This window comes from Aptenodytes patagonicus, chromosome 14 (genome assembly GCF_965638725.1).
Source record: "Aptenodytes patagonicus chromosome 14, bAptPat1.pri.cur, whole genome shotgun sequence".
In the NCBI taxonomy this organism is placed as follows: domain Eukaryota; kingdom Metazoa; phylum Chordata; class Aves; order Sphenisciformes; family Spheniscidae; genus Aptenodytes; species Aptenodytes patagonicus.
The window spans coordinates 11,270,375-11,284,757 of NC_134962.1; the positions used below are offsets into that span (position 1 = coordinate 11,270,375).

Here is a 14,383-nt window from a genome sequence, read left to right on the forward strand (position 1 = left end):
AGACCACTGAAGCGAGCAAATGCTCTTTCGGCCTTCATAAAACCCACACTGAACAGAGTCCATCATCTCATTTTTCCCTTGGTTAACCGAAGCAGCAATCCCCCTGAAGAAAGCAGGGTCCTTCTCCTGCTCCAGACAAGTCTAAGGCCTGTTGGACATTCGACAAAAAGTTATGCTTGCTTTACATTTTCCCCTAACCAACACTACAGAGATCAGAATAACCTCTTGAAACAACCTTGCTTTGATTGTCCACGTTTCTTTTCTCACCAGGCAGCCTTGCAAGCAGATGTTATGTTAACCTAAGAGCATCTGACTACATTAACATCAAAGATAGGGCAAGAGGATGCCTGTTCAGCTGATCAGAAATAAAGCCTCTTTAGGCACAAAGAAATAACAATGCCTCCAATCAAAGAAAAAGACAACTCTGTCTCCTGAATTTGCCTAGAGTGGTAATAGGACCAAGAAGAGGACAGGAGATGGTCACTCCTTTATGAAATAAAATCAGAGGCACAAGCATCCAAAAACACAAGTGTAAGTGTTAACAACCTGAGATCAAAGCAATTTCAAAGCAGCTGAATTACATCAAATTTCTCACAATAAAAGCTCTGATCACCAAGCAATCTAGAGAATCTTCTCTTCCAACAAACCAAAATGGGAGGACTTTGAAAACAAAGTAGAATTTCCCAAATGTTAGGTCACTTAAGTTATAGGCAGGTACACTCTAAACACGCTCACCGTGTTTAGTTCATTATCTGTTCCAAGCTTAAACTATAATGCTTAAGCTTAACTGCTTGTCCAGCTTAAATAATGAACATTAGCTAAGATGCAAAGAAGTGTTTTTATTGCAAGCACAGTGAGCAGGGAGTGGGGTGCATCTCACATGAGTGTGATGGAGGGCAGATTTAAACCACGCACCCTTCTGGTTTTAGTGCTCGTTGCTGTCAGGTGTACATCATTTCTGCCATGTGAGACATTTTCTTTGGAATATACAAGTAATATTCCATGTATCCCGAAAGATCTTCAATAGTCACATCATCCACAAAGGCCCTGGCTTGCTCAGAGCAAGAGCGTGGAGAACTTGAGGGAGTTCTTGATGGCAAAGACTGGGAGTGATCCTCAGAAATTGTTCTTCTATCAGGTGCCAACGGGAGGGTGTTCTGCAAGCCAGAGAATTTGTACACTTCCATATCTTGCCATCGTTTACACTGACAGGCTTTATCTGCACACGTACATGGCTTATTCATGTTCAGCTTGGACACAGATTGAAAGTCAGAAAGCTCCCTAGTCTTTAGGCATGCTTTGGATACTAGAGAAACGGCAGCTGGAGAGTTCTCCTGTCTGTTCTCTGACGCCGACTGTGTAACAGAAGCTCCCAAAGACTCCACATCAGCTCCCTTCCGGCCAACGTCAGGAGCAACACCGCATCGTTCCTGTGCACAAGCTTCCTGTGGGACTGGCATCCCAAACCCACTGCTGTCGTCCTGGGCATCAATCTGGCTCTTGTGTGCTAGCTGGCTGCACGTGGAATGTGATTTTGTGCTGCAATGGATAAACTTTGGAGGATGAAGAATTGGAGACTTGGAACGCCTGCGACGCTGGGTTCTCACAACTCCTCTTGAAGGCTTCTTCATAGACCTGCCAGGGAAAGGTACAAAAGGGAGTGAAGATTCACTGAAGGACTTACTGCTGGATTACACGTAACATTGGGCAAAATCTCTACTACGTTTATGTTGCATGCAAGAGCTTTAAACTTAGAGGACTTGCTCAGGGTATTCTGCTATCTCGGAATCTGACTTTGTTCTAGTCAGGCAGCTCTATAAAATATAAAAGGAACACCTGAGAAATGAAATCAAAAGTGCACGCTTTTAAGGTTAGAAAATGAGTAAAGCATGCGAGACATGACAAAATAACCTTTAAGAGAAGGACACAGCACAAGAAGACAGCACAAGACTAATTAATCAAGGGCAAAGGGTGGTTTTGTTTCAGTAGATGAGCATCAAATTCTGCGTCGACACTCCAGAAACTAATTTTTTATTTTAATCTAGTTCCCAAGGCACAGTGACAGCTTCTGCAATGTCAAACGACTGAGGTGCGTTCATGGTTGTCTGATTCAAAAACAGCAGTTCACATTTATATTGAGAAACATCTATAATGTTTAGCAACCTATAGGTGAACAGCATTTCCTTTCACTTCACATAATTGTAAGTAAGAATAGTAGTCACATATGAACAGAAAAAGGTGGTGTAGAGTATTTTAAATAGTCCTTTAATAAAGAAAACTTGGCTCCCTTGTTTAGGGGTGTAGTTACTAGAAACCTTGTCTATTTAAAATTCCCTTTCAATGCAGTACCATTTGAAGTAGTCTGATAATCCCAAGCTTCTCTTACCCATGCCAGGTTTCCTTAGAAGTACACACATTCTTAGGTTTGGTTTCATCTGCCACTGTTCTAACTAGTGCTCTTGGACTTGTCCCTTCACCCACAGAGAGAGAAGCAGTAGATCTGTGAAAGACAGAATGAAAAGTTGACAGCCTGGACTGGTTAGCATTATGAATATGAAAAAACTTATCACTCTTCTCTCCCAGAAAAGATTGCTCCAAATCATTTACAACATGTCTTAAAAGACCTGCCCACAAAGAAGACCCAAATCAGAAAGATAGCGTTTACACATTCCTATCTCAAAAGTTTGTGTAACGGACTCTTTCACCAAACACGATGCCATTCAGCAACTAGACTGCAAATCCGAACTCCACATGCCAATGACGAAGCACACACAATGGCTAAATTTCAGTTTCCCGGGAGAGGGGAGGGGAAAAACACCATCACTGAAGAAACGCGTCTCTTTTTCCAGAGACAAATAAGCCATTCTTTCCTAAAAATAAATGTTCTTTGGACATAAATAGACTTTGTTTAACTGAAGAACACTTCAGCCTCTGTCTAGGACAACATAAGCTAAAACTCTTCATACTATTGCGAGTTCAATCACTTGAGCAACAGAGTTGTGTCAGATCTTCAACTTCTATTCAAGCCAGGGACCTTAGAAGATCTACTAATTTTTCTGGTGCTATAAATTCAGCCCAAACTCCCGTTTTCAAGGAGCTGTGATAATCCCAAGAACAATTTTTCCAAGTTGCGACTTCACATATTACACTGGAATTCACAAGGAAATTATTTTCCAAATCCGGTATTAAATTAGTTTGTAAGCAGGGCGGATTCCCTGAAAAGTGAAAATAAGTCCCCACACACTGATCTAGGATAGGGTTAACTGATATTTAATAGAGTCCAAACTATTAGTCAAACAGCTGCTATCTTCCATTTAAAGGACAACGAACACAGAGCAGAAAATTGAAGGCCAACGGTAAAAACTCCGAAGTAGTTAAGTATGCCTGCCTGGGGGGTGGGACTAGAGATACTGAAGAAATGAGAGGCATTTGCGTGGTGATTCATTTCTAACGAGTTTAATTACTTCAACGAAAGACAGCTTTAGAAGCCCATCTACTCACGATCTAAGTTCTATGGTAATTCTGGTTACCACCGTGATATTTACACACTGCCTTACCTACGCTTTCATTTCAGCTACGGGCACAATTGCGTCACTGACAACAGCTTACTGAAACACAGTACTACGCAAGCAATGTGTAACGGTGCACATTTGTCAGCAGAAAAAACAGTCTATAGAAGCCTTTTTTTTTTTTTCCTTTTCATTTCAGATAAAAATGATCACCACCAACAGAAGACATGCTGCTTGTGTTCTGCTGCTACCTGGGACAGGGAGGGTAAGTGCCACGTGTCGGATCTCCCACAAAACAAGACAACACAAAAAGCACTCTTTCTCATTTAGTGATTTTTGGTTATAAATAGGAAATGTGTTAAGTGACAGCAATGAAAACAGTTTGTGTGGGAATCATGCACTGAATCTAACGCTTTCCTTTACTGACATGGAAAGAACATTTCCCTCCTGGGAAAAGATGGGAGTTTATTCTCATGACAGGCCTTCAGAGCCATGACAATATGCTAACTTCAAAAGTAGAGTTCTAGTGCTACGGACAGAACCTCTGGCAGCCAGATTCATGCCAAAATTCATTTCAAGCATGTTGTCAAGTGCTGACTTGTTTGTTTCAAGCCTGTTGGGAGCTAACAGCGATCAAACAAATGACGATTCCTTGAGAAGTGCTGTCTGCAGCTAGTGAATTTATTTCAGTTTGTTTAACTAGAATGAAGGCTTTCAGTCCCTAACCCTTTGCAATTACCTCATTCCTTCAAATTTAACAGCAAGGGTGTTCCCTTCGAGTCCATTTGTAATATGTTAACTCTGTACCTCCCTGTGGTGTTACTTACCCAGCTGTGTCAACTCTTAGCTTTTTGAATGCTGTCTGCAGGCTTTCCTCTTCTCCATCCTTAGCTTCCGTTTTCATTATTGGGATGGCCAGAAGGTGACAGAGTTACCATGTACTGCTACAAGCAGAAAAAAAGACATATGAAAATAAGGACCAATGCCTTGTTAAAAACATCAGTTGCCCAGCAGCATCGTAATACATGAAAATAAACTCAAAATAGCACACCGAGCGCACAAAGCTGAGGTCATTCTAGTAGAACATTTTTGAAAGTTGATTCAGCTTTACGATACCCAAGAATGGAACAGTCTCTTGTACAATTGCCTAGGTGAATTAGCAATTTAAAGTAAAATTTGGTGTCGATAGCGTCTTGCACATCCATTACAGTTTAGACAGACTCTTCTATTTGTCTTAGTGTGTTACCAGAATAATTCCAGAAGAGGTGAAAGGCGAGGAGGAACACCACCACTAGAAACAGTCGACTTCCTACAACTGCTATTTCCAACTTTGGGACTTGATGTTACATATATACTTAAAAAAACCCCAAACCAACAGATTTTTCTTAAAACAAGATAAAGTTTTAAGCTAAACAAATTTTTTTGATGTCTAGATCCCAGCAAGAGTTACACAATCCTACCAGAACATGGTATTTTGATTGCAAATAGCCATTAGAATTTTCTGGTATCAGCTCTTGAACAAGTACAAATGCAAATAAGAGTACAAACAGCAAATAGTAAGCCTTGTTTTAAATAAAAAAAGGAATTGACAAAAACTGGCTGATTTTTTTTTTTTTTAAATCTACCCTGGCCATCATTTAATATAGCTACAAAGGAGTCTCAAAGACTCCTCAAGACTAAAGGAGATTTAGAAAGATCTAAATTTAATGCTCTTCAGTGCCTTACAGTTCTGCAGTCACGTGCACATCCTACACCAGCCATGCTTCCGCTAAAAATGTACTCGATAAAGGTTTGCCTCCTTAGCATGGGCTTTGCTTTTGCCGAGCAGAAACCACTGACAGTAGCAAGTCTCAGTTCTACACCAGACTACCTCAAGCTCAGTATTTGTTGAAGTTTACCTGGCTGATTAGCCTGCTTCATTTAATGCTTTTGACTTGACTACTTCTGGAAAAACAGGGCCATTTGGTGTGGACGCCATTACTGCGAGAGCCTTTGGCCACGCTGTATGGGTTGTGATGAGATCATCTTCTCAGTCTTTTTTTTAAGTTACAAGGTTGTCATACTTGACAACGTTCTATGAGACCGGTTTGGTAGACGAGGGGAGAGCAGTGGATATTTTCTACCTGGACATCAGTAAGGCTTTTGACACCGTCTCCCACAAGACCCTCATAGAGAAGGTGATGAAGCATAGGCTGGATGATCAGTCAGTGAGGTGGACCGAAAAGCGGCTGAACGGCTGGGCCCAGAGGGTGGTGATCAGTGGCACAAAGTCTAGCTGGAGGTCAGTAACCAGCGGTGCACCCCGGGGGTCAATGCTGCGTCCAGTCCTGTTTAACATCCTCATTAATGATCTGGATGACGCGGCAGAGTGTACCTTCAACAAGTTTGCTGATGACACCAAACTGGGATGAGTGGCTGATACACCAGAGGGACCTCGACAGGCTGGAGAAAGGGGCCGACAGGAACCTCATGAACTTCAATGAGGGGAAGTGCAAAGCCCTGCCTGTGGGGAGGAACAAGCCCATGTGCCAGTACAGCTTTGCAGAAAAGGCCCTAGGGGTCCCGGTAGACACCAGGATGGACATCAGCCAGCCGTGTGCCCTGGTGGCAAAGGGACTAACGGTATCCTGGGCTGCAGGTCGAGGGAGCTGATCCTTCCCTCTACTCAGCACTGGCAAGGCCACAGCTGGAGTCCTGTGTCCAGCGCTGGGCCCCCCACTACAAGAGAGATACTGACATGCTGAAGAGAATCCAGTGAAGGGCCACTAAGATGATGAAGGGACTGGAGCATCTCCCCTATAAGGAAAGGCTGAGAGAGCTGGGACTGTTCAGCCGAGAGAAGAAAAGGCTCAGGAGGGATCTCATCAATGTATATAGATACCTGACGTGTGGGTACAAAGAGGACAGAGCCAGGCTCTTCTCAGTGGTGCCCAGTGACAGGACCAGAGGCCACGGGCACACACTGAAACGCAGGAGGTGCTGTCTGAGCATAAGGAAACAACTCTTTGCTGTGAGGGTGACTGAGCACTGGGACAGGCTGCCCAGGAGCCTCCCTCCTTGGAGATACTCAAAAGCTATCTGGACGTGGTCCTGGGCAACCGGCTCGGGGTGGCCCCCCTTGAGCAGGGGGGGCTGGACCTCCCGGGATCCCTGCCAACCTCAACCGTTCTGTGATTCTGTATCTTCCTGAAGCTCTAAGAATCCATTACGACGGTAACTATCCAAACCCAGCAAACGATAACAGCTCCTGTAACAAGAACACACATATACGGAGCACTGACTCTACCTAGTAATACAGCAGTAACGCCTACATTAGTACTACTTTTACCAGCTAAGCACCAGCTTTTTTTGTAGCACGGAAAAGAAAAGGTCTCGGTGAAGAGAGAGGAGTAATCTGAACCTCCGCAGCTCGGTTACTTATGCAGATAGAGTGGCAATTTCTGTTCCCTCACAACCTCACTGCAGTCGGAGGTGGCAGCTCTCCCCGTTGTTGTTGCGGCTGCTCGCTCTGCCGTGATTTCATCTGGGCACCCTGTATTGCAGACAGCTATTATGACACACGCAGAAGGATAATGTATCATAACAACTTCAAGGCACACGTTGTCCAGTGAGTCAGCCAGCAAGTAAACACGAGCGGAGGAAGCGAACACGGAGACTGACAACACGATGCTCATCTGAGCGAGTTACTGTTTTATAAACTCTCTTAGTTAAATACTACTGCTCCGGTGAAACGTGCGGTCCCTACTTCAGTAACATTTTTCCTTGACCAGAAAAGAACATTCTTTAAAATAAAAAATTCAGCCTACAACCTTTTTCTTTTTAAAATACCAAACCCCTGTATTATATAACCTTAGCGAGACGATGAGAGTAAAAAGTTTTTAAATCACTGTACGTTACTCAAAACATACTAACAGTTTTAGACTACATATTTTATCGTGCTGCCTTTCACCGCTGACACGGTAAACCCTCAAAACGATGCAGAATTTATTCAGGTAAGAACCCGCTCACTCTGTGATAACTAAGTATAAGCTTAAGCATTTTAGATGCACCAGCCAACTAGCACTGGTATCGAGAAAAAATGAATTACTGTGAAAACCAACCGAAGTTTAACGTTGTGTCAAAAAAACCACACTGAAACTTATGTTCTCCGTCTCCTGGGAGCAGAGGCATCCACCCTTTCCCACTGTACTCAGCCCCTTCCCAGCAGTCCAGGACCACCAACCCAGCCCGGCGCGCTGCGAGACGTCCCCCCCCGCTCATAAAGTTGTGAGGGTGCAACGCGCGAACACACCCGTTCGGCTTCACAGACGGCCGCGGAAAGGGATTAAGAGCTGCCAGACGTCCCCGGCCAAGGCCTTCGGCAGCACGACAGGCGCACCGAACGGGGACGCGGCCGGCCGCCCCGCCGTGGGCCCGCGCACGGGGCAAGCGGCAGCGGCCGTTCCCTGGCCGCCCGCAGACGGCTGCCGCCCGGAACCCTCCTCCGGGAGCTTCGCAGGCTTTCACGCCCCCCCGTACTTGCCCCCTCAGCCCCGGGGAGGCCCCGGGCCCAGCGGCACCTGCTTTTCAGCCCATAACCCTGAGGCGGGGCCCAGCGGACGCCCCGGTCCCGCAGCTCCGGGCGAGCCCTGGCACCGGCGCCCGGTCCCGACCCTCGGGCGGGGGCGAGGCCCAGCCGGCGGCGGGGGTGACTCAGCGCAGCCCCCGCGCCCCGCCGGGGCTCCCCCACAGCCCTCCACCCCCGCGAGGGGACCGGCGGCAGCGGCAGCTCCGGAGACCACGAGGGAGGGAGGGCCCCGCCGGCACCAGCCGCCGGGGGAGAGAGGAGGGACCCGCGCGGGGGAGGGCGCCCCGCCGCCCGCGCTCACCGCGCTCGCCCGAGGGCCCGGCCCGGCCCCCGCCGCCTCCCGCCGGGCCGCGCCGCTCCGCGCCGCCCGGATGAGACCCACCCCCTCCACCGGAAGCGACGGCGGCCGGGCGGGGGCGGGGCCAGCGCCGCTCGCGCACGCGTCCTCGGCAGGGCGGGGGGAACGGAGGGGCGGCGGGCACCGCGCCCGCGCATGCGCGTCCCCGCGGGGCGGTGACCTCACTTCCTGTTGTGCTCCGCGGCCCACACACGCCCCCCCCCTTCCCCCGCCCCCCCCGAGAGCGCGGCTGGCAGGCGGCGGTGAGCGACGCCCCGGGGGCGCCCGGACACCCCCGGACACCCCCCGGCACCCCCCCGGCACCCCCCCGCCCCGCCGGGAGAGCCGCTCAGCGGCCTGTGCGGGCGGCGGAGGGGCGGCCGCGGCCCTGGGGAGCGGGGAGGGGCGTGGGGGGCCGGGCGCGCGGCGGGGGAGGGGGGGCCTCCGCGGGCCTTCCCGCCGAGCCGGTGAGGAGAGGCCCCGGGGGAGCCGGCGGAGCCGCGGCAGGGCGCGGGTGGCGCGAAACCGCGGCCCCGGGAGGTGAAGCGTTGCGCTGCCAGGCGCTTCAGAGCCTTCTGGTAGCCGCGGGCCCGCGGGGGAGGCGGCGGCGGCAGCGTGGCCCTGCTTCAGGTCTGGCGGCGGTTCCTTCCCCCGGGCTGCTGAGCTGTTCGGTTGTCACCAGGGGACGTACCGCAGGGACGAGCCCTCCACGGCGGTGGCGGTGCCCAGCTGCCCCTGGCTCTTCTGGCGGTGTCGCGCTCGCAACTCGACCTGAAGTTCGAGTAGTTGGCGGGACACACGTCGTCTGTTCGCCCGGTGGAAGAAAGGCGCTTCGTTGTTTTTGACGCAGGCTGTGCCCGGTCTGAGAAAAGCGGAGTTCACGGTGAAAAGTACTGGGCAGGTCCGGTGGGAGGGCAGTGAGATTGCCCGCAGAAGAACGAGCATCCATTACACGCGTCATTTCGGTTTTGCAGAGACCCTGTGTGTTCAGGCCTCAACGTCAAATCCTAATTTCTGTATTTCAGTTTATTCTATATGGCACGGTTGGTTGCACACTGAGAGCCCATCAATGGACTTGGAAGCTAAAGATGAAGAGGAAGAGAGTCTGCAAACAGCTTTCAAAAAGCTGAGGGTGGATGCAGCAGGGTAAGTGAGCAACAAAAAGGACCGTGTAATTTGTCGGTTTCTTACCACGTATTTGTATTTGTTTTCTATTATTTTGAATCTCAAATGTCATTTGGTGAAAGGTTCCTTACACTCCAAGAGGAGACAACTGCGTCACTTCACGTGAAATGCAGTCATTATAACTGTCTAATAGGCAAAGCAGTGCTTTACTACTGACTAATTTTGACACAATATCCAATGGAAATTACACAGTGACTGTATGAAAACATGAAATGATTCGCCCAAAGCAGCGAACCCACTCTTAACTGTTGTGGTAGCCGAAGTTACCTTGTGTGATACGGAACTTGTTTGTCCAGTCACGTAAACGCTGGCGTCTTCAGCCACGTTATCAGCCTTTACTGTAGCGCACGAAGGTTTGCTTGGAAAACGTCTGAAGGACGCACCATCGCTTTGTAGTGCGCTGGAGAGCCCAGGCTCACTGGAAATCGTCAGGCTAAATACGAGCACTGATCGTTTCTGGATTCAGGGGATTTTGTAGAGTAGATCTTGTAGAGTAAACATGCACGTGCAGACATTCTTATGCTAAAAACTTGTTCCATAACGCGCTGTGTGTACTGACAATATGTAGTATAAGCGTCTTCCTTAAAAGTAGTAGTTAATAAAACTATGCAGCCTTAACACTTTGTGAGGTAGTTCACGTGAAGTCTTTTGGGAAGTCACAGACACAAGGGAAAGCTTTGTACTGATAATTAATGTTACCTTGTGAATTCGCCTCCGTAGCCATCAATACTGCGAACTCATGACTTCCTCTGCACGTTATAATCTATTTTGCTTTGCTACTCGTTTCTTCTACTTCAGGAGGTCTTCTGTTAAATGTGAAAAAAAATAACTGTTCTCTAACAAAGAGCTGTGCTTATTAAGCATGCCGCTTTCGATGTATTACCAGTGACAGACTATGTGGAATTCTGGTTGTTTCCTGATGATATCTTCTTAGGCATAAAAAGATGTTGTTTTGCAGGCATGTGTTTGGAACAGCTCAAGTCTTGTGACTAATCCCTTAAGATCAACTTTGGGCTCTTCTGCTAGAATTTCAGCCTTGTTTCTTAGAATTTCCTATCCCGTGTTCCAAATCACACATACAGCCATCATAAATACAGGTTTGCGTGCTGAGGCATTTATGTTTGTTGTCTGGACCTCCAGAGCCAGATGTTTTTTTCCGTTCCGTGTTTATCTGAGAAATTTAATGAGAAATTAATTGGTAATCTGTCCTTGTCTGTTGTACCTCATCCACTTCTCCACTGACGACTTCTCAGCCTGCTGCTATGGGTTCCTGACGGCGTTTTAGATGAGTAGGAGTCTATCTTTAACAACTATTGTCTGACAAGAACATGTGGAACCTGAGTTTACATTCCTTTAATGTGTCATTTTGGTACAAATAAGGCATGACATCAGCCTCTGGGCATTCTGGCCTCTCATTTCATCTCACCTATCTTTAGACCCTTGACTGAGGTCAGTATAGTAAGAGTGGTTAGATAAATCTCTGTAATAGCCCGTTTTTAACCACTAACTGCAGAGGAAGTCAAGGCTGCAAACTTAAATGTCTTGGCTCAGCATCTAAAGCGAATAGGCTGACTCGAGACCTTCAGGCACCGCTGTGATGTGGCGTTTCCCTTTTCACTCAGATGTATTGCAGCTCTGTCTGTGGGCGACGGGACGATTCTCAGAACACCGACAAGAGCAGCCACGGATGGAGCCAAGCAGCAGGCTGTCTGCTCAAAGGAAGCGTGGCATGGGTAAAACATACCGTTCGCTGCACCGTGCGTGTGTTCCCGGTTTCAGAGGTTTAACACTTGCATACTGTTTCCAGTGAAAGTTGTTGATTAGTTGCTTCAACATACCTTTTCTCTCCTTTCTGTTACAAAACTTTACCATAACTGTTTGATACGGTGTTTTTTAAGGGGCTTTCATCAAAGACTTTAAAAACAGTATTGCCTCTTCTCTTAGAGAGGGTACCTGCAACTTTGTTTTCCACTGATTTCCTCGGAAGTCCTTTTCTTGAAGGCTCACACCTTCGCAACCCCCTCTCACATCTTTCTTGGGTTATTTTGTTTATGTATTGAAGTACCTGGATATTCAGTGCAATTCTGCCAGCAGCTCCAACTGATACCCAGGTTCCGCACTACAGTTCAGCTTGGGATGACACAGTTACCATTTGCTTAACACAAAAGATTTGGGGGGAAGTACCTTTAAATAAGGGCTGTTTGTATGTGTCTTTCCTTTGGGGGAGCCCCAGTTTCTTCAGATTCCTCCACTGTTCCTGTTAGAGATTGTAAGTGACCAGTCACCTGATGTTTCTAAGCAGGAAAAAAAATATTGTTTAAAACGTTTTTAGCCACATTTTAGAGCTTATTGAGCTATGGTGTAGATTCTGGAGTTACCTACTTGCTCACCTGTTCTAACCCTGCAGGTGTGTGAGAAAGCCTTCCAGAGGATCAGCAAGAGTCCCACGTCGCAGACGCTCCAAGTCTCCCGTCCTGCATCCTCCCAAGTTTACGTATTGCAACGTGAAAGCCAACAACCAGCTGAAACACAAAACGCAGGCAGACGCGTCGAAGGGTAATACCAGTTCAGACATTTTTGTTAGAGCAGAACACGGTACGAAGGACAGGCGCGACTCTCACTTTGAGGCCAGCGATGACAGAACTGAACCTTTGGAAGCTTTCACCGCCGAAGAGCCTTTGGAGAAGTCAAGAGGGAATTACCCTACTCTCTCCTCATCCTTTGAAACTAGCTTGCATTCTAGCCAAACCTCAGATTTCCAGTCCCTATCCATGCTTAGCAACGGCAAGCAGTGCCCTTGTACGGACAAGAAGTGCCAGTGCAAACAGTGGCGAACCATGGAAGTGTACTCTTTCTCTGGCTTACGGAGCGTCCTGTCAGAATGCGAAAAGGCAGTCCTAGGAGTGCATGCCCAGTCTCTTCAAAATAGATCCCCCTGTGGGACAGCCTCATCAAGTTCTCCTAGATCTTGTTCTGAGCAAGCTCGAGCCTTTGTGGATGACGTGACTATTGAAGACCTTTCGGGATACATGGAATACTACTTATATATTCCCAAGAAAATGTCTCACATGGCAGAAATGATGTACACTTGACTGAAAGCAACAGAGAATCCGGAATCAGGGTTTGTGATAATGGTTGGGTTAAATGCCTTGTCAGCGCCGTGTTTTCACTGTTGCGTGTTTGATCAAATGTTTCTTTGCCTCATACAGTTTAGTTTTCTAATAAAACGAAAAATGGAATATAGTTTCTGAGCTTAGTTCTAAAAAGAATGCACTAAAGTCTCTGAATACCTTAACAAAAGCACTGTAGATCAAATGAACTCCCTTTGTTTTTCGGTTTGTGCTGTGGATATTCAAGCTCTGTATGCTGTTTTCACTATGTTTTGGGGAAAAAAAAGCGCCTTTTAGGTTTTGTTCTGAAATTTTGCAGTGTTTGGAAGGTTCATTCTTAACGTGTCCCAGTACTTGGAGAAATGTTTCATAGCTACAGCTCTATCCTCCTCATCCTGCTCTAGAGAGAAGAATGAGGCGGCGTTCGGTATTTTGGATGGGATGAATCTCCTTTCCGTGAACACTATCTGGCTCCTTTTTAGTTGGATCAAATTGTGAATACTTCCTCCTCACAAATTTGTTGGGAGGTCCAGAATGTGCGGGTGTGTGCTTGGACCCTTTCAAAATCTAACTAGCTCACTCTTAAGCAGTTCTATTTTTCTGCAGATAAGTGAAGCTCTTAGAAGCAAAAATATATTTTGTTATTTGTGCTTTACAGATGGAATGATTTAGGGGGGAGTGAAGCAGGCTAACAGGTTTTTTTGGCCCATGCTGTCTCAGAAGTGGAGATGGTGGAGCCATGTATACAGATTGTTTCTGAGTATGTTTGATACGTGGAGCAGCGTGGAGATAGGGTAAACAAGAAGTGTGTATCGTACAGGCTGTGTGGTGTAGAGCTATAACATTCCTTCTGGTTGAAAATACTGAAATAAAAAATTTTGTTGCTGAGACTTGCATTAATAAATGTTTGTCAAAACCCAGCAAATTAAAGACTGAATAATTTGACTTACGCTCATCTGCCCTCAAGACCTTTTTTTTTTTTAAAAAAAACCCAAAAATCTGCTTTCAGTGTCAGCTGTACGCACACGCTGAACAACCGTTTGAGTAAAATACTGCCACTTTTACTTACACGCTTAAAAATTAGTGGTCAGCAAGCCAAGGAGTCACAAGCAGTTGTACAAAAATAGATTACAGCAGATGTAGACAGTTGGCCTTGTATTCCGTGCTAGAGAAGTCTCGGATGTTCTGGATGATAATCGCTGTCTGTAGATTTTATTCTAATTGTCCCTAAAATTTACGAATCCAGGAAGTTCAGATTTAAAGTTCAATAAGTTAACGTAAGAGCAAAATAACAGTTTTAGTTGTATTCTTAAGTGTCACGCAGCATGCGATACTGGCTCGTGCTCTCAAATTTAACTGATTTCTAAATTTTCTCGGGTTAGTACTTCACTGTCCCCTTCCCTTCAGCTTCCTCTTCCAGCGCTGTCCTGCGTACCCACACGCACGGTTTTGGTTTTCTTCGCTTTCCCTTCTTTATACCAGATCTACTGTAGGGAGAATGTGTACTTTGCTTTTAAACGTAAATATTTAGTACTAGTTATCTTTGCTGCTGCTGTTTTTCAAAGGCTATTTCTGCTTCAGCAGAGGGTGTCTGCTCGTGTTTCTGTTCATGTTTTGGTTTTGCGGCCTCTAAAATCGTTGGAAGGAATTGTTGCGAGAGACAGTATTTCTCCCT

General features: G+C 46.9%; 2 protein-coding genes across 8 annotated transcripts; one reads left to right on the top strand and one right to left on the bottom strand.

The window, feature by feature from the left end:
- Positions 1-819: 819 nt before the first annotated feature.
- On the bottom strand, positions 820-8,477 carry OSER1 (oxidative stress responsive serine rich 1). Of its 4 annotated transcripts, none has more exons than XM_076352472.1 (4): positions 8,459-8,477; positions 4,337-4,453; positions 2,387-2,500; positions 820-1,635 (listed from the first exon to the last, which is right to left on the bottom strand). In XM_076352472.1, exons 2-4 carry the CDS (start codon positions 4,411-4,413, stop codon positions 942-944), a joined length of 885 nt encoding a protein of 294 aa, XP_076208587.1. In that variant the 5' UTR covers positions 4,414-4,453; positions 8,459-8,477; the 3' UTR covers positions 820-941. The 4 variants fall into 4 exon arrangements, with proteins under 4 accessions (XP_076208587.1, XP_076208586.1, XP_076208589.1 ...); XM_076352471.1 differs by lacking the exon at positions 8,459-8,477 and adding an exon at positions 8,378-8,444; XM_076352474.1 differs by lacking the exon at positions 8,459-8,477 and adding an exon at positions 8,069-8,085.
- A 164-nt stretch (positions 8,478-8,641) lies between these two features.
- Positions 8,642-13,664, top strand: LOC143167250 (oxidative stress-responsive serine-rich protein 1-like). Of its 4 annotated transcripts, none has more exons than XM_076352475.1 (4): positions 8,642-8,676; positions 9,439-9,559; positions 11,221-11,331; positions 12,006-13,664. In XM_076352475.1, exons 2-4 carry the CDS (start codon positions 9,483-9,485, stop codon positions 12,688-12,690), a joined length of 873 nt encoding a protein of 290 aa, XP_076208590.1. In that variant the 5' UTR covers positions 8,642-8,676; positions 9,439-9,482; the 3' UTR covers positions 12,691-13,664. The 4 variants fall into 4 exon arrangements, with proteins under 4 accessions (XP_076208590.1, XP_076208593.1, XP_076208592.1 ...); XM_076352477.1 differs by lacking the exon at positions 8,642-8,676 and adding an exon at positions 8,858-8,880; XM_076352476.1 differs by lacking the exon at positions 8,642-8,676 and adding an exon at positions 8,908-9,314.
- Positions 13,665-14,383: the final 719 nt, after the last annotated feature.